This window comes from Mustela nivalis, assembly GCF_964662115.1.
Source record: "Mustela nivalis genome assembly, chromosome: 7".
Lineage (NCBI taxonomy): Eukaryota > Metazoa > Chordata > Mammalia > Carnivora > Mustelidae > Mustela > Mustela nivalis.
In genome coordinates, this window is record NC_139026.1 from 6,423,859 (window position 1) to 6,448,434 (window position 24,576).

General features: G+C 57.2%; 1 protein-coding gene across 1 annotated transcript in view; it reads right to left on the bottom strand.

Moving 5' to 3' along the window:
* Positions 1-1,159: 1,159 nt before the first annotated feature.
* SREBF2 (sterol regulatory element binding transcription factor 2) overlaps positions 1,160-24,576 on the bottom strand; it is a 58,914-nt gene continuing 35,497 nt past the window's right edge. The window contains exons 10-19 of the mRNA XM_082739947.1: positions 23,861-24,140; positions 21,137-21,306; positions 13,464-13,632; positions 12,079-12,196; positions 11,183-11,292; positions 9,664-9,796; positions 7,077-7,245; positions 4,798-4,983; positions 3,232-3,343; positions 1,160-2,896 (exon numbers count right to left, since the gene is read on the bottom strand). Coding sequence (XP_082596073.1) covers positions 2,676-2,896; positions 3,232-3,343; positions 4,798-4,983; positions 7,077-7,245; positions 9,664-9,796; positions 11,183-11,292; positions 12,079-12,196; positions 13,464-13,632; positions 21,137-21,306; positions 23,861-24,140 — 1,668 coding nt within the window. The 3' untranslated portion in view covers positions 1,160-2,675. The remainder of the gene's footprint in view (positions 2,897-3,231; positions 3,344-4,797; positions 4,984-7,076; positions 7,246-9,663; positions 9,797-11,182; positions 11,293-12,078; positions 12,197-13,463; positions 13,633-21,136; positions 21,307-23,860; positions 24,141-24,576) is intronic.

Consider the following 24,576-nt stretch of genomic DNA (forward strand, 5'->3'; position numbering starts at 1 on the left):
ACTCTCCTGGCTTCTGAGGAATCCCAGGCCCAGAAGCCGCAGGACCTAACAGAGCCAAGAGTCCTGCCTGCAGTGAGGACCCCTGTGGCTTGTAGGGGAGCCGGTCCTCACACCCTCAACTGGGGGTGGGGTGCCCCCAGACTATCCTGCAGCTGTGCGGAGAGCTGGGGGAGGAGGGTGGGTGCTGAGTCACGGAGCCTGCGGAGACTCACAAAAGGCACAGGTTCCCGGGCGCACGGGCCACCCACAGCCACCCACCCTGGTGACACAGGCCTACTGGGCTTTGCTGGGAGGTGGGGGCATTTGCAGTCCCAAGGCCCCTACTCCATCGGTGGGGGGGCAGGCTGCGGCTACCGGCAGGGCCACCACCGAAAATGCTGCAGCTGGGCCTCTCCTGGCTGCTCCGGCCCTTGGGACGGTGTGGCCTGCTGTGACTGCCCTTCAAAGAGGGGAGTGGCTCATTTCTCAGCCGGGCCAGGTCACAGATCTGGGCTAGTCCCCCAGGCCACTTCGGACTCCTCCCCTTCCCACCCACCACTCCCAGTGGTCTTGCCCCTCGGCAGGTGCACAGAGCACTTAACTGTAAACTGGTACCTATCCTATCACTGAAACTGGCCAACAGGTCTATGGGGACTTTGTCAAAGGAGGGGACTATTGTCCACATGTGGGAGCGGAGGTGAGGTTCTGCCCCAGGTGACCCAGCTGGGAAGTATGGGAGGGAGCTGGCCTTGGATGGGAAGTCCATCCGGTGGGCCGGGAAGGGGAAAGCAAACAGCAGCACCCCCAGAAGGGGAGAGATGTATCCTCGAGGGGTGGACACATACGGGCTTAGCACCCCAATTCCAAAACCACTGCTGCTGTGAGCAGCCGGCCGCGTCCTGGCCACAGGGACCTCTGCCTCCAGCGGTACCTCCAGCCGCCCTTGTATACACCCAGGCTGTCCCAGCCCCGGGAGCATGTACCAGGCAGTGGGCATCAGAAGGAAGGGGCTGGTGTGTGTGGGGGGGCGAGGAAGGTCCTCCCGTCTGGAACCTTCCAGGAGCCTCTCAGCAGAGAGGGAGAGGCTGTCCTCAGCCCCTGACCCACCAGAAGCCAAGCCACGCAGTCGCCCGGCTGGTCATCACGGCGGTCACACGACAGACCCTCACACACCTCCTGCTGGGTGGTACCAATCTGTGTTTATTGAATAACCTACATCCAGGACACAGTGAATGACTTCGTATCAAGGAAACCACAGGTGTATCCCCTTTTCTGTGAAAAAAAAAACACCCCCTCCCACCCCTAAACAATAATGAGAAAAGGCACAGTATATACACATGACACAAGGGCTGGCTCACCTGGGGGTCGGGACGGGGGGGGGGGCAGGGGCCACAAATCAGAGTGTGTGTGGGCAGCAGAGACAGAAAGGGGGTAGGTTCCAAGCTGAGCCGTTCCAGCCTGCACTTGGAGTCAGGGGGAGCCCTGCTGTGTGCACCCCAGCTGGACCCCCCGGCACAGGCAGGGAGCGAGGGATGGCAGCCCCTCTCGGCTTTGCAGCGGACTCTGGGGTCTCAGGCAGTCCTTGGGTCCTGGTAGAAACGGCCTCAGGGGAGGCACCAAGCCAGGCGCATCCAGAAAAGGGAGCACTTTTCCCTCCCAAGGGCCCCTGTCAAGGCAGGGGGCATGAGTCCTAGTGTCCTCCCCAGAAAGGGATGGGGAGGGGCTGGGGGCTGGTCCCTGCAACCCCGGCTTATTTTCAGGTCAAGAGTCAGGGATAAAAATAGACAGTGGAGGTAGGAGCTGGGGAGGGCGGGAGTTGAGAGCCCACACTGGAGGCCCCGGTCCTCAGGCCCGATGAGTAGCTTCATCTCTTCCAGCCCCCTGGGCCTACTCTGAACTTGGGCTGGCGTCCCAGGGGGTGGGGGAGCGGGAAGGAACAGGACAATTAAATAAGATACCATTTATTTTTTAAAAAATTAAAAAATAATGCCGACATTATTTCATGCAACCCCAAGCCTGCCCCCTGCCTCCCACTTGCCTCCCCAGGGCCGGGCTCCCTCCTTCCCTGGCTGTCCTGTGTAATGAAGAGAGAACAACGAACTGGCTTTGTCAGGCACAGGGGAGGGGACACAGACTCAAGGAGAGAAATCAAGATGCCGCAGCAGCTCAGCCCCGAGTCTCGGCAAACCCCAGCACGCGGATATAAAAACATCTGTATAAAAAGGAGGAAGGGGGCGAGCTGGGCCCAGTGCCAAGGGCGAAGTGCTCTGGTGCCCAGAGACCTATGTCCCCCACGGGGAAAGCCTGATAAAAAACAAGCAGCAGGAAAGGGGGATGTTCAGGGAGAGCCGAGCTGGGGCGGGCGGAGGGCCGGAGGCGAAGGCCGAGCACACCGGAGCCCCCCCCCCCCGCTGCTTTCAGGTCAGGGAGCTCCCCAGGCTTTCCTCTCCCAGACCCATGGACTCCTGGACCACGGGCCTCTCTCCGCAGCAGATTCGGGGGCTCGGCCCAAGGGGCCTACCAGGTTGAGGTGGTCCAATGCCTCGGCAGGCGACAGCTCAGGAGACCAGGCTCACCCCACAGTTCCCAGAGGGAGCAGGGAGAGAGACAGCTAGAAGGAGGGCAGGGAGAGAGACCCCGGAGACAGAGGGAGGAGGGCGAGGGGGCAGGGGGGCTGCCGTGGGCGAGGCCGGGGGTCAGGAGGCGGCAATAGCTGTGCCGCCCCCCAACTTGACAATCATTTGCTGGCAGTCGTTGCACGAGCGCCGGTCACCCGCCTTCTCCAGGGTGCGGGCCGCCTCGGCCAGCAGCACCGCCCGCTGGCCCGGAGAGGACAGGAAGGACAGGGGAAGGTGGCGGCAGGCCAGCAGGATGGCGGTGGCCCGCTCTCGCTGGCCGGGCCAGGCGTCCGCCTCTCCTGTGGGAACGAGACACGAGGAGGAAGCCCTCACTGGGAGGCTGCCAGCACACAGGGGCTGTTCCGAGGGCTTGCTGGGGCTCATTTACTGAACCTCAGACTCCCCTGCCCCCCGCCCCGCAATGGGGTGCGTTCTGGTGCCCTCCCTGGTTCACAATGACCCGCAGGGCACTCGGCTAGCACCCCGCCTAGAGTTCGGCGGTGGGGCTGAGATGTACCCCTCAGGTGTGCCTCCTGGGCCCCCGCCCCCCTCTCCCTGCTCCTGAGGCACAGCAGCCCTACAGCGCTCCGGGCTCCTCCCCGGCCCAGCGCTGGGGTGCCCGCCGCCGACTCACCATGCTTGGTGCTCTGGGCCGTGCGCCGGCGCAGACTGTGCTCCAGCAGCTGGTGCGTGCGGGTGGGGCTGGCTCCCGCCATCAGGCGCACGGTGGCTTCATGCAGGAACACCTGGGAAGGGGCGGGGGACATGCCTGTTCCAGCCCCAGCGGACGCGTCTCCCGCCATCTCAGCAGCCACCCCACCATGGCCCTTCGCTGCTCTCCCCGTGGAAGCCACCTCTGTCCTCTGACCTCCAGGCCCAGCAGGCCACTGGGAGCAGCAGCAGGAGTGGGGAGCAGGGTGCAGGCCGGCTGGCGGGGGACAGCGTGAGACTGGGCCCAGAAGGAGGCAAAGGACTGCTCCCCTCTCCTGGAGACGAAGAGCGCACAGACACGCCCCGGGCTGGAAGCTGAGGCGCCTGGGTGCAGCCTCGAGTCCTGCGGGGGTTGGGGGGGGCTGCCTCCCGCCCGAGATCAGGCTGAGGCGAGGCAGCGGCAGCCAGCGGGCTGGGTCCCATTTCCCTCAGTTTCTTCAAAAATAGAGGCCACGAAGTGCTGCTCTTCTGTAAATTCGAGTCACTGGGGAATGGGAGGCAAGGCCTAGGCCTATAATTTCTTGGGATCTCAAGGCTCCTTTATACTCTGTATCTCCATCGTGGGGAGGGTCTTGAGTGCCACCCAGGAAGGCCACGGGAGGCCACAGGGAAGGGGGACCACTAAGGAGTGTCAGCAGCGTGGGGGCAGGATGGAAGTGGCGCTCCACGACGGGGCCGTCGATGGCGGCCCGGCCCCGAGCAGACCAAGGGGCCCCGAGCGCTGGGGGCACACGTCCTCTTTTCCCCGCTGGAGGGTGGGTCACCGGTGATCAATGGGTTTTGTCCACTGGCCATCCTGGCTCACCGCATGCAGGAGGAGTCACAGTGTGACCCGTGAGGGCCCAGGGGAAGGCAGCCTGGCTTTTTCGTGCCCTTCCCCCCTCACGGGCACTTCTGGCCTTCTCAAACTTGAGTTTTTAGAAAGTAATTCAGGCAAAAATATGTTGAGTACATTACTCTAATTAGCAATAAAAATAAAACAAGAAAGTTATTTGGGTCCAATAAGCCCAATTAATACGACTGCCCTCGGAGCCTCCTCAGATCCCGCGGCCGTCAGCAAGGGATCTTCCGTGCAGTCAGGCAGCAGAACCAAAGCCCCCAGGGGCTCCGAAAATCAATTAAATGAAGTTCTAGGGAGATTCGGTCACTCTGACCCCAGTGAGAAAAACCAGAGTAGAGCCCTCTCCGTGTCCCCCAGCCATCCCAGGGCCAGGGGGTCCTCCCGTGCTCGCACTGGGTGGGTGAGAGGCGCTCTGAGCCGGCCTCCGCCCGCGACCACCGGGCCGCTCACCGCCATGCCCGAGGGCCGGGTGCCCAGCAGGGACTCACCTAACACAGGCAGGAGCAGGGGGTCCCCGGCCCCAGGTCTGGCGCTTGACAGGTGAGCCGGCAGACCTCAGAGTTGACCAACTCCGCAACCCCACCCTGGCGCCCCACCGGGTTCCAGGCCCCCCCCCCCGCCCGCCCCCGCCGGGCACCCTGGCCTCACCTTGCGGTAGGCTGGGCGGAAGCCATGAGCCAGCCGGCGCAGGCTGCCCAGGTCCCGCTGGAAACCGGCCAGTTCAGTCCCCGACGCGTGGTATGTCTCGCCCAGGGCCTGGCTGGCTCCCGCCTGCTTCTGCCAGAGAGCCGTCCTCAGCGACAGCAGCAGGTCACAGGTCAGCAGCTGGACCACCTGTGGAGTGAGCCCCGAGGGAGGAGACAGGTGACGGGCCTGCTGAGGGGACAGCGAGCCCCGTGTGGATCAGGCGGCTCCTCAGCCCCACACTGAGTAGCGCCCAGAGGAGTGGAGGGTCCCAGCGGGGCAGCGGCCTGGAAGACACGCCACAGGGAACAAGAGAGCGGCTCAAGGGGGAGCTCGCGCTCCCGGCATCGGGTCCTCTCTGTGGCCGCAGGTGGGGAAGGGAGGCCCGAGCAGGGGCTAGCTTGTGTGTCAGGGACACACGTGGCAGGGGCAGGAAGGGAGGCACAGGTTCCTCCCACACCACAGGAGCCCCCTGCAGGCGGCCTGGCCACTGAAACCCCCAGAAGGCGCCATGGCCCTGGCCCCTGGAACGGAAGGATGGCCAGGAGATGGAGGAAGGAGAGGAGAGGCCCCCATCAAGGCAGCCAAGGCTCAGCCCAGGTGGTCCCTGGGGCTGGGGACACAGGCGTGCGAGAAGGCAGAACCACGGAGCAGCTGAACGCCGGGGTTTAGACCCACAAACCTAAACCTACTGTGGTTTTGCCACCGACTAGCACACGACTGAACCTCCCAGCCTCAGTCTCCTCATCCGCGAAGTGGGCACCGAAGGCTGTTTGTGTTGTATGAGAGCACTGTGTGTGTGTGTGTGTGTGTGTTCGTCCCGTGCCCGGCCTTGGGAGGCACTGTCAACGCCAGCCGCTGGTGCACGGACCCCGCACAAGTGGGGCCTCATGTACTGTCGTCTGCACGACACCCACGAGGCTGGGCCACCTGCCTGGCTCCCATCAGCACAAGAGAGCAGTGACAGTGAGGAGACAGCCCAGTCCTTTCTGAGCAGGGTCACACGCGGTCCTCCGGTTCAGACGGACACCCCCAGGATGTTCCCCTTCTCGCCCCTTCGCCAGGGCACTGGACCCACCCTGGATCCTGCCTTGCGCCTGCTCTGTGTCCTGACCCTTTGCCACAGTGTTTTCTGGCTGCCAACAGCCGCCGGGGACATGGAGGAAGCCTTCCTCTTCAAACAGAACCTGACATTTCTAAGGCGCGAGCGTCAGGGGGAGCACCTGCGGACGGGGCGCAGCCTGGGGCTGGATTCTGTCCTTTGAGAGATGCCAGGCTCCACGGCATCTCCTCCTCGGCCCATTCTCCCAGAGAACTACCACCGAGGCACCCCAGCCCCGAAGGCGCCACAGCCTCTCTCCTGTTCCCCAAACCCAGCTGAGACCATCTGCTTCTCTCACGACGACGAACTCCACCGGAGACCATGGAGGAGGGGCACAAAGTGAGCGGTGGCTTCCCCGTGGGCTCTGCTCTTGGGCCCTCTCAGCACCCTGCCCGTCCTGCAGGGCCGGCACGCTGCCTGGGCTCGCCTCAGTACCGGAGGCCACCGGCCGGCCGCTGGGGGCCAAGCCTCAGTGAGGGTCTCAGAGCCGAACGCTCCAGGCCACAGCTCATCCCTCCCTTTGTGCAGTGGAAACCAGGCTTCTGAGGGAGCAGACGACGCTTCACTTCTCATTGTGGGGCCCCCCTCCCTTCCCCTCCCCGCCCCTCCGGTGGGACGGGCAATCCCGCAGGGACAGCAGGGGCCCTGGGAGGGGGCACAGGCAGGCAGCGTCCCGAGGGCCATGCAGGCCTCTGGGATGCACTGTGGAAACATTGCACGGGTACGGCCGGAACATGCAATGCAACTACAATGCACCGCAGCTGCCCGCTCGGAAGTGTACGTGGGGCCGCGGAGGTGCCCGGGGCGGTCGGCGGGTCGGGGCTGTGTGCAGGCACGGGTGGGCAGCCCCTCGAAGGCCGACCTGGGCCCCCTGCGCCAGCTGCCCAGGGGAAGCGCAGAGCCCTGGCCGGCAGGGTCTGGGACTCAGGGAACCCAGCTGAAGCGCAGGCGGAGACACGCTTCCCTGAAGGCTGACAAGGGACCCTGACTGGGCCCAGAGGCGATGCCTGTGGGACAAGCACCTGCTGGCCCGGTTTGGCTTTTGGATGGCCCCACGGGCCGCGTGAACTCGGTGGGCCAGTGCGTCCCTCCCCGCCACAGCCGCCCACCTCCCTGAGGGGCCAGACAAACCCCCACTCACGTGGTTGAGGGGGAGGTCACCGGTGGCCCCGCTCACGTTGAGGCTGCTCCAGAGGTGGCCGCTGGCCCGCTCGCAGTGGCAGAAGGCACTCTGAGACCCATCTGCCTTCCCAGAGAGTGAGGTGTGCATGGCTCTGCAGGTGTGCAAGACGGCCTTCACCAGAGGGCTCCTGGGCACGGAAAGGAAGGGGAGGGGCGGGAGGTCAGTGGGCATCACCGGGGCACCAGGAGGCGGGGCCTGTGCTGCCACAATGGCTCCAGATCCGAAATGCCGGCCCTGAATGGGGGTGGAGGAGCTTCCCCCCCGCCCCACAGCATCTCCTCCATTAGGGATGGGGCGGCAGAGCCCCAGGCCTGGCGACGCAGCCATGAGCAAGCCGAGCACCTGCCTGCGGGTGCTCACTTTCTAGACGAGTCAGAGAGAACATGCACTGACCACGGAAGAGGCAAGCACAGGCGGCAGATGTGCCAGGAAGGAAAGCCAAGCAGAGGAAGAAGGTAGCATCCTATGAGGGGGGGTGGTCAAGGATGTCCTCTCTGGGAAAGGGGCATTTTAGCAGAGACCCGAGGAAACATAGGAGTGAGCTGTGTGGGTTTCTAGAGAGGATTCCAGGCAGAGAAGCAACACGTGCAAAGGCCCTGAGTCTCTGATGGACGGGAGAATATCTAGGGGCCAGCATGACAGTGGAAAGGAAACAGGGAGCAGAGAGAGGGCAGGTCCTGCTCAGCCAAGCCATGCTCCGGGCCCCACCTGCTTCCGACTGCTCCAGGCAGCACCCGGGGCCCACCGCTTTTTCCTTTTCCTTTCCTACTTCTGTGCCTCTGCTGACGTGGATGCAGGGGAGCGCCCCTTCTACCAACTTGTCTCCTGAGACTTAGTCCATCCTCTGTGGCCCCTGGGCTGTCTCCTCCTGTCCTGCCCTCTCCCAGCCTCCTCTGACTGCCCACGGGGTCACCTCTGGTCACCCTAACACCAACCTGCGGGAGGCGGGCCTTCCTCCCTCTGGCCCAAAACCCCTCTGGGTGAAGAGACATGCTGGCCGCTTCCCAGAAGCCACGACTGGCCTGGTGAAGGCAGTCGCGCCAACTGCCCTCAGAAGTGGCCGTGCAGGCCTGGCCACTATTGCCTGCTTGTGGCCGCAACTGGTTCTCTTGTTCCCTGCTGCCTCTCAGAGCCTAGAACGCACTGCCACCAAGAGGGCCCTCAGTTAAGCATCTACGCAATAAACAATGGAACCAGGAAAGGGGAGGGAGACCTGGGAACAGGGCGTGTGTCGGCTCGAAAAGAATCGGAGACCCAGGCTCACCCACTGGGAACGCCACTAAAGAGCACCTGACAAACCATCTGTGCCTCAGTTTCCTCATCTGTAAAGTGGCCATAACCCCATTTGCTGCCACCTGTGGTGGCATGATGTATGGACTCTATTATATGCAGCTCCCCTCTGAGGGGCCATTCCCTCAGAACAGGGTGTTCAGCTCTCTCGGGGCATGTAGCTTCTTTTCACAGAGCAGATCGGGTTGAGGCTGGAGAGGCTGGGGCTGCAAAGGGGCCCCAGAACATCATCATCAGTGAAGAGGGACCCCAGAGGGACTGAATTCAGGGGGAGGAGTGTCTACGGAGGGTCTGAGCGGATGCCAGGGCTCTGCTGCTTACACGCGGGGCCCCCGGACGGCGGACCTGCCGTGTCCTCAGCCACCCCGGCTGGGAGGGCACACCTGCAGGGCAGAGCGCCAGGCGGGTGCAGACTGCTCAGGTGCTTAAAAAACAGGTTTCCTGAATGAAATGGGGGTATCAGACCTACCTCAGAGAACCTGCCTAGACCTACTTTTCTCGGCTCCTTCCTGCTCTCCTGGTTCCTGGTCTGCTTGACAGGAAATGTTTTAGCCCTGGCTCTGAGGACCAGACCTGATGGGGCTTTTCTGTCTTGGAGCAATTTACTACTTCTCCGGAGTTGCAGAAGATGTTAGGGACGCGGAGCCAGCAACAGCCAGAGTGTCGGTGGGCAGGGTCGAGCGTCACTATGGGCCAAATGCCCCCCCCCAAGAGGCAGGCGCTGAGTCCCCCAACAGGAAGGTCAAAAGCTTCTCTGGTTATGCTCGTGCTACAGGCCCAGGGCCCTCTGAGTGACAGAGCTGACGCAGGGCTAAGAGACGGCTGAAGGAAACGATACCACACTAGCCCATGAGAGGATTCTTGAGCCCTCCCGAGCCCTGAGCCATCATCACACAGCCTGGCTTCACCAGCAGCTTCCGAAGACGCCAGCAGCCGCGCTGCTCTCCCTGCAGCCTGTGGCTCCGCAGGGGCTGGGGCAGATGGCGCCGGGAGTCCGCGGACAGCCGCCGGGACAACACGGCACAGACTGGGCGCTTGCCGAGCAAGGTTTCTCCATGCCGCCCTCTCCCGCCTCTCGCTCTCTCTCCCCATCTACCACGCAGTCCCCCAGCTGCCTGACCGTTCACCCCGGTGACCACTCAAATGACCACTCAGACCTGCTCGCTCCCGCTGACACGGAGCAGTGAGCCTGGCACGCGGGCCTCGGGGAGTGCCCCGGGCAGAAGCAAGTAACCGGTCAAGGGGGCTTACGCACTCTGTCACTTCCAGGGCTTTGGGGACACGCTCTACTTCAGTAAAATGAGTTCGTACAGCCGCGTCGTCTCCCTGGAGCCAGCTGATGGCCACCGTGATGGCAGACGTCCACCACCGACAGATGACATCTGGACCTAGAAGGGAAGAGAACCAAACGTGACTCCAGCATCCACAGACCGACGGCGCTCAGCCTGGCTGCTGGCACCTAGTTCCTGTGAGCACAAGCCGTTACCTTCTGGCCGTGGGCTGGGGACCTTTGGATTGTCCCCTTATACAGTTCTGGTGGGACATGAGCCAGCACTATCTTTTGGAAAATGTCTGGCAACCTGTATCAAGTGCCTTAAAGATGTTCACTCCTAATAAGGTAGTAATCCCATTCTGGGCAACCTGTCACAAAAAAACTGGCCCCAGATAGAGGGCAAAAAAAAAAAAAAAAAAAAAAAAAGAATAACAAAGGTGTGCACTGTAGTGTAATTTTTTAGACAGATTTACTTATTTGAGAGTGAAAGAGAGAGAGAGACAGAGAGAGAGCAAGTGCGCGAGCAGAGAGCAGGGGCGAGGGTGAATCTGACGCAGATGCCTGCGGAGCGAGCTCAGCCCCTGCAATCATGACCTGAGCCAAAATCCGGAGTTGGATGCTCAACCGGCTGAGCCACCTGGGCGCCCCATGTAGTACAGTTTTTAAGAAAAATGTTGGAAACAACCTGAATCTCCTCCAACAGTCATGAAAAATGGGGCTTCCCAAATGTTCGCAATAAAAGGCTCTTGTTAGAATCTTTAGTCTTTTCCTCTCATAGACTCAAGTTTTCTCTGCTGCCGGTGGTCTCGCCATGTCGGGTGGGGGGTTGGGGAGCAGAGCGTAAGATAAAAGGCGGAAGAGCCTGTGCTTTACTTAAGACAGTCCACAGGGTCAGGGGTCAGGGACCAGGGGCGGTTGCTTTTCTGGAATCTTTCCTCCCCAGGGAGAATGGCCAGCAGAGAGTCTGGCAGCCCCCTCCCCCAGCAGCATCAGAAACACCTGCCACGCCATCATCCTGACAGCAGTCTACGGACAGAAGCAAAGAATGTCCTGATGCCAGCTCAGTCAGTGGGCTGCACCGGCTCGACCAATGGGCAGCTGCCCAGATGAAAGTCTCTACAGCAGAGTGTGTCAGACCCAAAAGCAGCCTTGGGGCCCCTGGCCGTCCAAGAGTGAGCCACCACCAGGCCCTGGCGTCTGGATCATTGCTGCTCAGTCTGGGTGTTGGGGAAAGCTCCTGCCCCACTCGGCCGGGGCCCAGGAAAGATATCCCACTGCTCGTCATCCCACTTCCAGAATCAGGACTTCCTGTCCTCACAATGCCACCCAGCTGGGGGCACCTATGAGCTGGGGCTACGTGCGAGTCACAGACACACGCCTCAGAAAGAGAAGATTCTCCAGCACACACTCGTAGCTGCACCAGAGCCCCTGGGACCAACGGTCCCCGGAAGGAGGGAATCTGGCAACACGAGGCCTGCAGAGCTGACCTGCGGACGCTTACCAAGGGCTGACTTGAGCACGGAGCTGCTGGAGAAGGGTGGGGTCACAATCCCCACGGAGTCCACAAAAGAATTAAGTAATTTCAGGTACTCCAGAGCATTAGAAAATTCACTAGAAAGAAAAGAAACAGTCCCAGTGTACATCAGAATGGACAGACGGCCCTCCCTCATGCCTGGCTTCCAGGCTCCAGTTCCAAGACCCAGTGACCATTCTGGTTCTGGTCCCTTCTCCCGCATCGCACCAGGCACACCCTGAGCCCCGCCCCCAACGCCATTCCCAGTCTCCACAGGCCTGCCTTCCTCACGTGTCCCTGGGCGGCTCCTGATGATCTAGCCATTCCCTTTCATTCCTTGTCCAGCAAAACCGGACTCCTCCCCTGAAGGCCTAGTTCCCAAGTCCTTTCCTCCCACTAGTCATCGATGATGTTGAGGTCATGGGGCAGGACTGGCCTCCCTTCCCCGCTCGGGTACACTCCAGCTGGGGCCTGGGCTCTGCGGGACAGTGACTTGGACACCTGTCTTCTCTGCAGGTCTTACTCTGAGGAGACAAGACAGCGCCCCACTGCTCTGTAGGAATAAGAAATTGCTCGGCACACATCCCCAGACGTCTGCCTTCGGCTCGGTGCCCCACATTCCGTTCCTAGGTCTCTGACAGGGCATCCCTCCCCACCCCAAAAAGCACAGCAACCTCGTCAAATCTCGCACGCTCAGTCTGGGGGTAAAGGGTAAAGAGGTCAGGCCAGAGCTCCCACGGGACTCTTGTGGGGCTGCCAGGTTTGGGAAATAAACACCAAGGACTCATTTGACTGCCCCGCAGACCCTACACTGGGGCTTGTTTCCTGCCAGGAGTGTGGGCCTCGCGGATGCCCGAGGCAGGGGCCCGTCCTGGGGGCATTACCAGCTTTCTTCGTCCTGGTCTCCAGCCTTCTTCTTGGCCTGAGGCTTCACCAGCGACTCCACAGCTCGCTCCAGCAGGTTCCTGCAGAACGCCTGGTGGACCTGGGCAATGGGGTCCGCTGAAAAAGAGGAGAAAGGCCAAAAGGGTCAGAGGGTGTTCTCATAAGGCCATTCTGGCTTTGCTGAGAACACAGAGGATGGGCAGAGGAAGCCCAGAAACAGCTCTCCTGTCTGAATGGGAACTGAACCCCCTTCTCCAGCAAAGCCCCAAAGCGCCCTATTCAATAGCTGGAAGGTAGGGGGACGTGAGGTAGGGCAGTGCTGTGTCTCCTGGCAGTGCTCGACTTCCATTCAAGGTTGGGGCAACAAGCCTCAGCAGGAAACAGAAACGGGAAGGTGGACAGTCAGCAGGGGACAACAAAGTGGTGGCCGCCGCCTTGACATGACATGCTCTTGTTTTCCAGAACTTTGTGGCCAATGATGGTCTGGCTGCGCTGATTAAACAAGTGGCCTCGTATTGCTTGCAACAGCTGTCACGGCCAAGTTCCCAACTGGCAGGCCCGAAGCAGGGTGGCAGCGGCCCCTTCCCTCCTGTCCCATGCAGGGGTGGGGGCTGCCACCTGACAAGGATGGGGAACACATTCTGGGCAATAGGACCTAGAAATGGAGCCCCCACGAGGTGAGAAAGCCTATGGAAGTCTGCAGTGTAGACAACGCAGACTGTGGGGATGGAGCTGAGATTCAGGATGACTTTAACTTTTATCCTTTCTTTTTGGTGTTGCGCACCATCGTTACACTTAAGCCATAAGTGATTATTTTTGAAAAAAAGATAGTGGAAGCTCGCGCCCGGGACATTTATCTGCAGAACACGCCCCACTCTCCCCACGCGCCCACTTTAGAGAGGGGAGAGCACGCAGGGAGCAGAAAGCCATTGGCCGCTCAAGTCTGAGAGTGGGACAAGTCGCCTCCAATCACTGTCAGACACCAGGGACAGCAAGCCAGCATCTCCATGCCTGGGGGCCTGTCCCCGCCAACACTCTGAGCACTTGATGACTGCCCGTCGCCTACTGTTTTCGAACTGCTCCGTATACGACTGCTTTCCAGGGGGGCCGGGGGGCTGGGGCCAGTGAACAGCAGCTCCACTCATCCTTTGGGTCTCCAAAGAACCCAGAACAATGTGATGGAGGTAAGGGCCACGGGCTCTGAATGTCAGAGAGAGGCGAGCTGCAAACCTAGCTCAGCGGCCAGCCAGGTTTGTGACGTCCCTGAGCTTTGAGAACGAGACTGAGACCACCTGCGTCCCCGTGTGTTTGGAGCACGGTCCCCCTGAAGTCCTGGAGGCTCTCGTGGCTTTTCTCCAATCCCCGATGGCTGCCAAATGCTCACCTGGGTTCCTCTGAGCACAGTAGAGGCTCTCCTTGGCAGCCGACTTCACCGACCAGCTCCGCTCCATGAAAAACTTCTGGCCCAGGGGGTGACACAGCCAGCGCAGTGAGTCGGGGACTGCGCTGCGCTCCGGGCCACACAGGCTCTGGGCTCTACTAAGGAAGTAGCTCTGCAGAAGAACAAGGACCAGGGGTGATTCCAGGGTGGCAGAATGCCAGCTGCAGCCACCATGGGGCCATCGGAAAGTACCACCGTGGTGGAGGCAGGCTGGGGAACGACGAGCAGGGGTGCCAGGCCCCTCACCTCCATGGAAGTAAACGCCACCAAAACCAGGGCAAGTGGCTCTGGGGGAGCCAGTTCGACTTGGTGACTGGCAAGAGCTGGGGGCAAGGTTTCAGGGCACGTGGGAAGCCCCTGTTGCACCCTGCCCTGCTCGGTTGGCCTCACCCTCGTGCAATCTCCCTCTGGCCCTGCTGGTGTTCAGCCTGCAGAGGTGAGGAGGGGAAGTTCGCAGAGGAGAGGTCATGGAGGCTCTGCAGCTGCGTGTCCACCCTCAGCCCTGTGAGGGCCTCGCAGGGCCAAGCCAGCAACCCCCCCACCCCTGCCAACCACCAGATCCTGGGACTTTTCCTGATCCGACATTTTAATTATCCTTAAGAATATTTTGAGGCAAAAGAGTATTCTGCTTTGACTGGTTTTTCATCTCTTTAACCTCTGAGTATTAAGAGTGGAGAAAAGGCACATAGCAAGCAGCTAGGAACTGTTATTTTTGTCCCTGTCAACGCTGGAAAACACTAGAATGACGGGGTAGCACCCAGGCTTGACCAAGGATCCACGCAGGCACGCGTGTCTACGGCTGCTGTCCTTCCCCCCAAAGCTGGCTTTGCAAGGGCTTTATCTAGTCCCCTAAAGAGACCGCGGCACCAGGCCTAGAGGATCCCCTGACGGGAAAACCACCAGCCTGTGAGCGAAGACTGGGCGAGACTCCGAGAGCCGCTCTTCTGGGCCCTTCGAAGCCAGCGCCCTCGTCTCCCAGGCCCCCCGCCTGCGGGGTCTCATCACTCCAGGCCTCCAGGAAGAGCTGCAGGCGTGCGTCCCGCCATGTTTTCAGAAATTCCGTCATTTAGTGAGAGATGGTATTTTTACTCTAAAAACCACGATTTCCAACCCACAGGCCCACTCAGTGCGGGCTAATGTGGACGAGAAGCTGAGCCGAGAAGGACGGGCGGAGGGAGCCGCACAAGACCCAGAGCTCAGGAAACCCCGAGGGGCAACTGGGACAGGCTCACGGACTTAACCTTCACACTTCCGCCCATGCCGCCACAAAGAGGGCAGCGCCTCCCTGTCTGGTTCAGTCTGATGGTTCTGACCTTTACTGGGCTCTAAGCAGCCCTCAGCTAATGTAACGGCTTCAGACGACTTGAATGCCAGGGTCAGAAATAGCACCACCGAAGTGCTACTCGGGGAGCACAGACCGAGATGACAGACTCTCATGGGGGCGGTGGAGGGTGCATCTGGAGCGTGCTGCCTGAATCGGAGAGAAAATGGCCTGGATGGCCTGGCCCAACTGCCCTACAGAGATCCCCCAACACAATCACAGCACTTCTCCGGAGTCTCTAATCGCGGGGCCAGCAGCACTCATGACCTTCCCTCCTCTTTGCTGACTGCTATATTCGAGACGAGATACAGGAGAACAAATGCAGAGGAACCCCATGACCTTCACCTGACCCTCAACAAAGCGCTGCAGAATCTGAGCCTGTAACTGCAGTGGAGGAGCCTGAATGGGCCAAGAGTTTGGGCGTGGGGCACTGGCAATCCCAAGGTGTCTGAAGTCAGAGAAGCTTCTCCGGGCTGCTTCATCAGCAAGGGAGCACAGTGCCACTCCAGGGGAAACTGAGAACGACTGGTCCCGGGGTGCCTGGGTGGCTCAGTCGGTTAAGTGTCTACCTTTGGCTCAGGTCATGATCGGGGGTCCTGGGATCGAGTGCCGCATCAGGCTCCCTGCTCAGCGGGGAGTCTGCTTCTCCCTCTCCCACTCCCCCCGCTCATGCTCCCTCTCTCTCTCTCACAAATGAATAAATACAATCTTTTTAAAAACAAAATAACAATAAAAAACAACCGGTCCCTCAGAAAATCTCAAATATCAGCAAGAAAAGCAAAAACAAAGCCTCGTTAGGCGGTTTTGCAAAAGGAACCCAAAGAATGATTTAGAAAATCATTAAGTTAGAATATATTTGTAAGCTTAATACTGCAGAAAAACCTCAGTTCTAAGACATCTCAGTGTATGTGTGTGTGTGAGCTGGAGTTTAGCGGTTTGTATTAATAAGACATATAAATCCTGGGGTACAATCATCCACAGTATAATTTCTAGGAGGCAAACTGAAAGAATGATTTCTGTTGCTCTTTTAATTTTCCTGGCATTATCACCCTACGATAATCTCCCTAAATTTTACAGACAGAATCTCCCCTGGCTGCGGCCTAGGAGCCCGGTCCCCTCTAACTCATCTGCTAACCGCCAAACCAAGCAGCTGTGGCAGGAGACTCAGAACTGCTCAGATCCTGAGAGCCACCCTGCAGTTCCTGGCCAGGCCCAGTTCCACAGTGTCCCTCCCACACCAGGCTCACCCCATAGTTCCCAAACTGTGTGCCGAGGCACCCCAAAGCACCCAGGGAACGTGCAGGGGCACCCCGGAAAGTTCACATTTCTGAAGTAAATACAGCCACGCCCAACACGAGTCCGACGCCACGTGAACTACGAAGTGGTAGTTTGAAGTCTCGATGTGAGACTGCACGATCTCCCTTTGGATGTCATATCTTCATGAAGCTGAGTTTGAAAAGGCTATTGTAATAAAAAGCAAGCACTGGGGGCGCCTGAGTGGCTCAGTGGGTTAAGCATCTGCCTTCGGCTCAGGTCATGATCCCAGAGATCTGGGATGGAGCCCCACGTTGGGCTCTCTGCTCAGTGGGAGTCTGCTTCTCCCTCTCTCTCTGTACTTTCTGCTCACTCACTCGCTTGTTCTAATAAGTAAGTAAATAATCTTTGAATAAATAAATAAATAAAAGGAAGCACTGTCTGAAAATCAGAAGTTGGTGGTGGTATTATTCTGCTTTCAAAGTCTGAGAAGGTATGTGACACCCAACAGGTCCATGTACCCCAGTGATCAGTAATATTAGTTATCAAGAAAAAAAAATACAATTTCTTCTTTCAACTTTGTGTCTATTTCTTCAATAACTACTAAACTGTTAAGACATAAATGTGTATTAAGATGTCTGTACCTAATTAATAAACAGAACTGTTAGGTATTTCTTTTAGCCCAGGGCAACCATGAAAAAATTACTGAGACTCAAAGGGTGCCGTGAAGTGAGAAAGATTGGAAATCTCTGGTCTAAATCATTTTCAGAGGCCAGCCCTCTGCTTGCTCTCAAAGCCCGACTCATTTGCCAGCTAAATATATTCGACTGGGGCGCCTGGGTGGCTCAGTGGGTTAAGCTTCTGCCTCCGACTCGGGTCACGGTCTCAGGGTCCTGGGATGGAGTCCCGCATCGGGACTCTCCCCCACCCCCTTCACCCCTTCAGGGAAGGACTGTCTCTGAGTCTGGCCCCTCTCAAGAGATGCCAATCCATGAAAGGGGTGGTTCCTTTCCTAGAAATCAGTTCCTCTCCTAGGCTCAGCCTTACTGAAAACCCAACTCTGGTCATACTGATAGTGTTCCAGACATTAATGCCCTCAAAGCACACATCACCACTTCTAGAGATTTCACCTCAGGAGAGACTTGGACAAGCAGGTGAGGACAGTGTGAGGGGACATGGCCCGTAGCAACGTAACTGCAAATATGGGAAGCAACCAGATGCCCCCCAGCAACCACGCTGCGGTGCAGGAGCCTCCGTGGAGTAAGGAGGCCACAAAGACAAAGGGCCAAGACTCACTGCTTGCTTGGAAAAAAGCAAGTGGCAGAACAGGGAAAGCAGACTCACCAGTGTGCAGGAAGCCCGGTGCGGGCCTCGATCCCGGGACTCTGGGATCATGACTGGAGCCAAAGGCAGCTGCTTAACTGACTAAGCCACCTAGGTGCCCCAGCAGGGGCAGTTTCAAGGGCACCATCTTTCTGATCCTCGGCTGCCACGCACACACCCTCCTCAAGTGGGCTGAGTCCCTCAGAAGCGCACCTTCGTCTTGGCAGTAAGGACAATCAAAACCCCAGTGGGCTTCTGGGATGATACGACGATCCCAACATTTACACGGAAAGGTAAAAGAGCAAAACCTAGTCACTAAAGCCAGAGGGCTGAGATTCAGCCACTAGGGGCATGTGGTGTTGGCATAATGGAACATACTGGAGCATCCAGAAGCAGACTCGTTATACATGGGCACTTGATTTATGACAGAAGTGCCACTTGGTGCTGTGGGGCAAGAACAGTCATTTTATTTATTTATTTTTTAAGATTTTATTTATTTATTTGTCAGAGAGAGAGAGCACAAGCAGGCAGAGTTGCAGGGAGAGGCAGAGAGAGAAGCAGGCTCCCTGCTGGACAAAGAGCCTGATGCGGGACTCGATCCAAAGATCCTGGGATCACGACCGGAGCTGAAGGCAGCGGCTTAACCGACTGAGCCACCCAGGTGTCCCAAGGACAGTCATTTTAATAACAGAGTCTGGGGGCAGGGAGATTGGCATATGGAAAAATAAAGTAGATCTTACATCTCCACCTCACACAAAAAAGTCAACTCCAGGTGGATTTGGGCTTGGGTCTGGAAATAAATACAGTAGAGCGTCTTTACGACTGAGACAGGGCAAAGATTCACTGCACAGGACGTAAAGTCACTAACTGTAATGGAAAAGACTAATCGTCTGATTTCGTGAATATTAAGAACTTGTGCTCATCAACTGACACCAGGAAGAGAGAGACTAGGTGGGGCCCCTGTGCGGCTCAGTCAGCTGAGGGTCTGACTCTTGGCTCTGTCTCGGGTTCTGAGACTGAGCTCAGTCTGTGCTCAGCATGGAGTCTGCTTGAGATTCTCTCCCCGGCCCCCAATCCATACACTCTCTTTCCAAAAGAAAGAAATAGGGGCGCCTGGGTGGCTCAGTGGGTTAAGCATCTGACTCTTGGTTTTGACTGAGGTCATGATCTCAGCACAGAGTCTGCTTGAGATTCTCTCTCCCCCTCTGCCCCTCCTGTTGCTTGTGCTCCCCCTCTCTCAAATAAGTAAGTTAGTCTTAAAATAAATAAAGCTTTAAAAGAGAGAGACCCGGCAAGCCATAGAAGGAGATACATGCAAAAAGCATATCCCACAAAGGATCAAAGTCAGAATAAAGAACTTCAATCAATAAAAAGAAGACACGGGCGTCTGGGTGGCTCAGTGGGTTAAAGCCTCTGCCTTCGGCTCAGGTCATGATCCCAGCATCCTGGGATCGAGCCCTGCATCAGGGTCTCTGATTAGCAGGGAGCCTGCTTCCCTTCCTATTTCTCTGCCTGCCTCTCTGCCTACTTGTGATCTCTGTCTGTCAAATAAATAAATAAAACCTTTAAAATAATAATAATAGTAAGATTGCTGGGTGCCTGGGTGGCTCAGTGGGTTAAGCCTCTGCCTTCAGCTCAGGTCATGATCCCAGGGTCCTGGGATTGAGCCCCGCATTGGGCTCTCTGCTTAGCAGGGAGCCTGCTTCCTCCTCTCTCTGCCTGCCTCTCTGCCTACTTGTGATCTCTGTCAAATAAATAAATAAAATCTTAAAAAAAAAAAAAGACAGACATTGCAAATAAACAGGTATAAAGACTTGAACGTGGTTTTCACAATAGAGATTATCCAAATGGCCAACAAAAAGGTACTCAACCTTGTTAATTCCCTGGAAATTACAAATGAAAACTATGAGATACCAGAGATATCAGAAGGGCCACGAATGATGGGATCATGTGTTTGGCGAGGAGGCGGGACCGGAACTCTCTTTCCTACACTGCTAATGGAGTGGAAACCGGTGCAGCTGCTCGGGAAAACTGCTGGGCACGGTCTACTAAAGCTGAACACCATTGGAGCCGCTGACCTGGCGGCACCGTCCCTACAAATGCAATCACACACTCACCACAGGATGGACAGTGACGTTCACAGCAGCACTGTTCATGATAACCACGAACAGGAAACTCCAAAAAGTCCATCTCTAGGTCTCACCATAGGATGGACGATCTCACTGTGTGCAGCAAGACAAACGAATCTTGCTCACAACCCTGCACAAAAGCAGCTGGACACACACAGTACCTACTGTTCGACTCTCCTTTCATAAAGTCCCAACAGTCGCAAACACCTAGTGACCAGGATGGTGGCTACTGTGGCTGGAGGCCTTGGGGGTAGGTAGGGGGAGTTTGCTGACTGCAAGAGATGCTTCTGGGGTCCTGGTCATGCTCTGTTCTCGATCTGTCTGCTGGCTGTGTGAGTGTATTTGCTCTCTGAAGTCACTGAACTGTTATTTATGATTTGTGTACTTTTCTCCGTGCATACTATACTTCAATAAAAAGTTTACAGAAATAACAAATAAGAGGCAGATTAACTTATGGTGCCAGAATTCAGAATAATGGTTACCTTTGTAGGGGGCAGTGTGAGTAAAAGCCTGCAAAAGCTTCTGGGGGTAATGGAAAGTTCTACTTCTTCTTTTTTTAAAGATTTTATTTATTTATTTGACAGAGACAGAGATCACAAGTAGAAAGAGAGGCAGGCAGAGGGAGAGAGAGACGCAGTCTCCCCACTGAGCAGAGAGCCCGATGTGGGGCTTAATCCCAGGACCACGAAACCACGACCTGAGCTGAAGGCAGAGGCTTGACCCAGAGCCACCCAGGTGCCCCCTGAATGAACATCTTATCTAAGGTTGCTGAAATAGGGTTGAGACACAGAAAGTACATGGGGCTTTCCTGTGTCCTCTGTCACCTAGACAAGGGTGACACACTTCAGGAAACCTCAGTGTCCCCAAAGGGCACATTCCTATTCATCAGCTCCTCAGTGCCACGACTGAGCTACAGCAGCAAACAGAGATATGCTCGCTCTCTGCTGAACACAGCGCATGTACTCAGCAGCCTACTCAACGCGGGCACCGAACAAAACGTCTCTTTCTGCTGGAGTAAGAGAAAGCCCGAGGTCAGCAGACGTGGGGAACCAGCTGATAACAAGGACTGTGAACTCCCAAGGCTGGCCCCATGCCGGGCACAATGCTGGCGCCTGATAATAGCTGTCTGTTCCTGCCCCGGGACTGACCTGAACTCCTTGAAGACGTGCACTGTTTTCCGTTTCTGGACTGAGAGTAATAGAAGATATGCACTAACTACATTTTGTGTGAATAAAAACACTAGGAGACACAACCATAAATATCTCAAGAATTTTTATGACCACTCGAAGAACAGAAGGGTCATATATTTAACCCCCGAGAATGTGGGTCACTGTCTCACTGAATCCCTCTTATTTCAGGCACTGAAATGTCCTGCTTATGCTTATTAAGGGCCAGGAGGGCTTTTGTTATCTTGTGGGCCGGCTTTGTTTTGTGCCTCAATATTTTTGAAATGACCCACTGACTCAGTATCTACCCGTCTAGGTAGTCGGCCCCTGAAGGCAGAGCCCACACCTGTTTCTGCATCTCAGCTCCTGGCCAGGGAGGGGCGCCTCCCACTGGTCTGCAGGAGGGAGCCACAGGGTACTCACCGCCAGGAAGCCTAGCTTGCCCCCACACCGGGTCTTGAGCCCCATAGCGGCCGTCAGATGGATCTCAACCAACGTGCTCGGTGGGATTTTCTCTTCTGCGCATTCGGCCAAGTTCACGGCGCACAAAGCCATGTGTACATCAGAGCAGGCAGACCCTGCAGGAAGCTTCCCTGTGGCAGGCAGAAACAGGCACTGAGTTGACAGATTCCTCCAAACCCAGCTTTTTTTCTGTGTTCTCCAGTGTAATCAGAGCAAGAGCACAAGGACTAGAGAAAGTATTTGAACTCTGTCATCAGATGCTCCCGGCTCAGATGCTAGACTCTGTGAGCGAGGAGCTGTCTGTTCCTTTCTACCTCACAGGCTATTGGGGCCGAGAGGAAATGCATGTCAAGTGCCTCACATGTGGCCCACGGCTGTTTGCAGGTGGTTGCACAGGACTCAGAGGTAGGCACTGCGACACTTTCCAGACACAACCATGTTCTGGGAAACATCTTGCGTCTCCAAACATGGAGAAAGGTAGTAAAAATTGAAAAAACAACAAGAAAAAAAAAAGATGTAATTTATTTTCATTGTAAGAGAACGCATAATATCTAATACATCCCTTTTTGAGGAATAAGTAACAAAATGGCAATGCCGTTGGACACATCTTGGTTAGCACGCGGAAGGCTAGGAATGTTTTTCTACACACTCTGTGTGAGGGTTGCAGTTACGTGGTGTGACCCTGAAGTCAGGGGCGGAAGTGCCCCTGTGTGCGCAATGAGGGCCCATCAAGGCCATGAGGCTGTCACACTGTTGCTGGCTTTGGTCCTTGCTACAGGGCCGGGCGGGGGCCAGGACAAGCCAGCTTTGCTCGGGGAGGCTGTGCTTCAGGGGGACCCATGTCAACAGTCCAGACAGTGGCCGAGCCCTGACCTCGTCAGCCCTACATTCTTCATCCAGAGCCACCCTGCCTCCCCCATCTTTCTGTTAGCCCCTACACTTTGTTCTGCATGGACATCAGGTGTCGCTCTCCCCCAGGAGACACCATCTGGCTTTCTCTCTTCAGGGGAGGGAAGGTGGAGGGCAATGACAGGACCGGGTTTTAGTCACTTGTCCTTTCCGTGCCTTGAATAAAGCCAGGCCCACAGAGCGCTCAGCAAATGTGCAGGGAATGAGCGATGCACCCCAGGTGGAATTCTCCAGAACAAGACAGCTGGGAGGACGAAGCCTCCTGAGCAGAGAGCTGGGAGGGAGCTGGTGCCATGTCCTGAGCGTACTCTGAGAGGGGGGAGAAGAACGAAGCCGGGTCTGCGGACAGGACCCGCTCCCAGAACTCGACCGTGATCCCAGGTGTTAAAACCCCATGGCTGGCCCCACGGGTCTCATCTCCCATTCACTCCACGCCTGGGGCCTGCTAGCGCCCCGTTTCTGGGCCGAAGCTCCCTCCCCGGGGCATGTCCACCACCTTCCTGCTACCACGCCCCACTGCTGCTTTCTGACCTTCAGCGGTTATCCCCGTAGCAACCTCCCTTCTTGAGCCCTGATTTCGGTCCCCAGCACCAAACCTCCCAGACAGCCTTCGCCCGACGCCTGCCCCTGGCCTGCCCATGATATGTGATGTTTTTCTGGGTTCCTTGAGGGTCCCCTTCCAAAGGCCTCTCATCAGCAACGTTGGCTTTCATTCTCACTGAAGGTCAAAGACCAAGCCCCCTTCTCGGGCCACGGGTCCAGCTCGCCCACCGCCACGCATCATTTCCCTCCAGTTCTCACAGGCAAGTGTCCAAAACCAAACTCCTCCCTTCTCCCTGGAAAACTGCTGCCCAGCCTTTCCCCCTCACCTTTGCTGGCAGCAACACCATTCCCCCAGACTCTCATCAAGAAGCCAGGGAACCGTCCTCACCGCTCTTTTCATGACCCTCATGTCCACTGGGCCCCCAATTCTGGTCAATGCGAGCTTCTGCTCTCTCTCTGCCTGTTCTCGCCACCCCCCCCCCCCCCGCAACCCGTCTCCAGCTGCATCTGCCCCCATCTGGCCTCCACGACACCAGCCTTCATCCGCTGCCCGCCCACTTTCTACCTGCCAGTGGAGTGAATCTGCTCACTTCAGAATCTGATGACGTCATCACTGCCTGGCTCTGTCACCGCCCCCTCCCCTTGCCGGCTGGCTCTAAGCCCACCAAGCTCTTCTTCCCAAGAGTCATCCCGCTGCCTGGAAGGCACACCCCCTTCCACTTGGCTGGAGAACCATCTTGTCATGCAAAGCCGAGACCTTCCAGAAAGTCCTTCCTGAAACCCTCAACAGTAACCCCCGCCCTGCAACTGAAACTGGGGCCTTCCGCTACCTCCACCACCCAAAATCGGAACTCACTTGCAGACCTGGCTGCCAGTTATCAGGGCAGGAGTTTGCTGAATGAAATGGATGACATTTCACTGAATCTACGGTGACATCTGTTTTAAGTCTACTATTAAGTACCACTAAGGAAAAAAGAGAGCCAACTCTGCCACACCATCTACTGTGTAAAGGACACGGCCCAAGTGTACAGAGGTTAATGTGAAAACGCATGTGCCTTAAACCGATGAGCTATGGTAACAAGCCATGTCTGTAGCCAGGGATGTGGGCGGTCTGTCCGGGTGTTCTAGGAGAGCAGCATGAAAACGGCTTTGGCCGGGGCAGAGAGCAGGCAAACCAGGCCCGGGGTGGGGAGACGGCCCGGGGGCCTGCTGGGCAGGGGCACCGCCCCTCACCTGTGATGTGCAGCTGGTGCAGCCTGTGGTAGGCCAGGGCCGCGTCCCGGGCGCTGGCCTTCGCTTCGTCCTCGAAGCCCGCCGCGGTGGCCGGAGGGGCGGCCCGCCGGCGCTGGAAGACCTTCCTCAGCAGCCAGCGAACCAGGCGCAGCTTTTGTAGGCTGTAGCGAATCACATTCCAGGAGAGGCTGCAGGCCAGGTCCAGGCGGGATGTGGGCAGGGCCCGGCCCAGCACCGACAGGCAGGTCTGCAGGTTGGCCGCGGCGGCTGCAAAATCCCCCTGTAAGGCAGCAAGTGGGGGGGGGGGGTTGTTCACTGCGATCTCACTGTGGCCTTTTCATTTTGCTTTCCTTTTTTATTTTTTAAGATGTACTTATTTATTTTAGAGAGGGGGGCAGGGACAGAGGGAGTGAGTCTTCAGCAGACGCTCTCTGCTGAATGCCGAGAGGCAGGCTCAATGCAGCGTCTTGTCTCATGACCCTGAGCCCATGACCTGAGCGGAAACCAAGGGTCAGACACCTAGCCGACTGCACCACAAAAATTTTTACTTTCCCTTCACTCCCTAGGTGATCAGAATAACACATGATCACTGAAGAGTGTGGGAAAATTCAGAAAGCAATGAAAGGGTAAGAAGAAATCACCTGTAACCTTACCTCCCATGGTTACTGACATTTTCATGCATTCTCTCCTGGCCTTTTTACTAAATTGCGATTGTA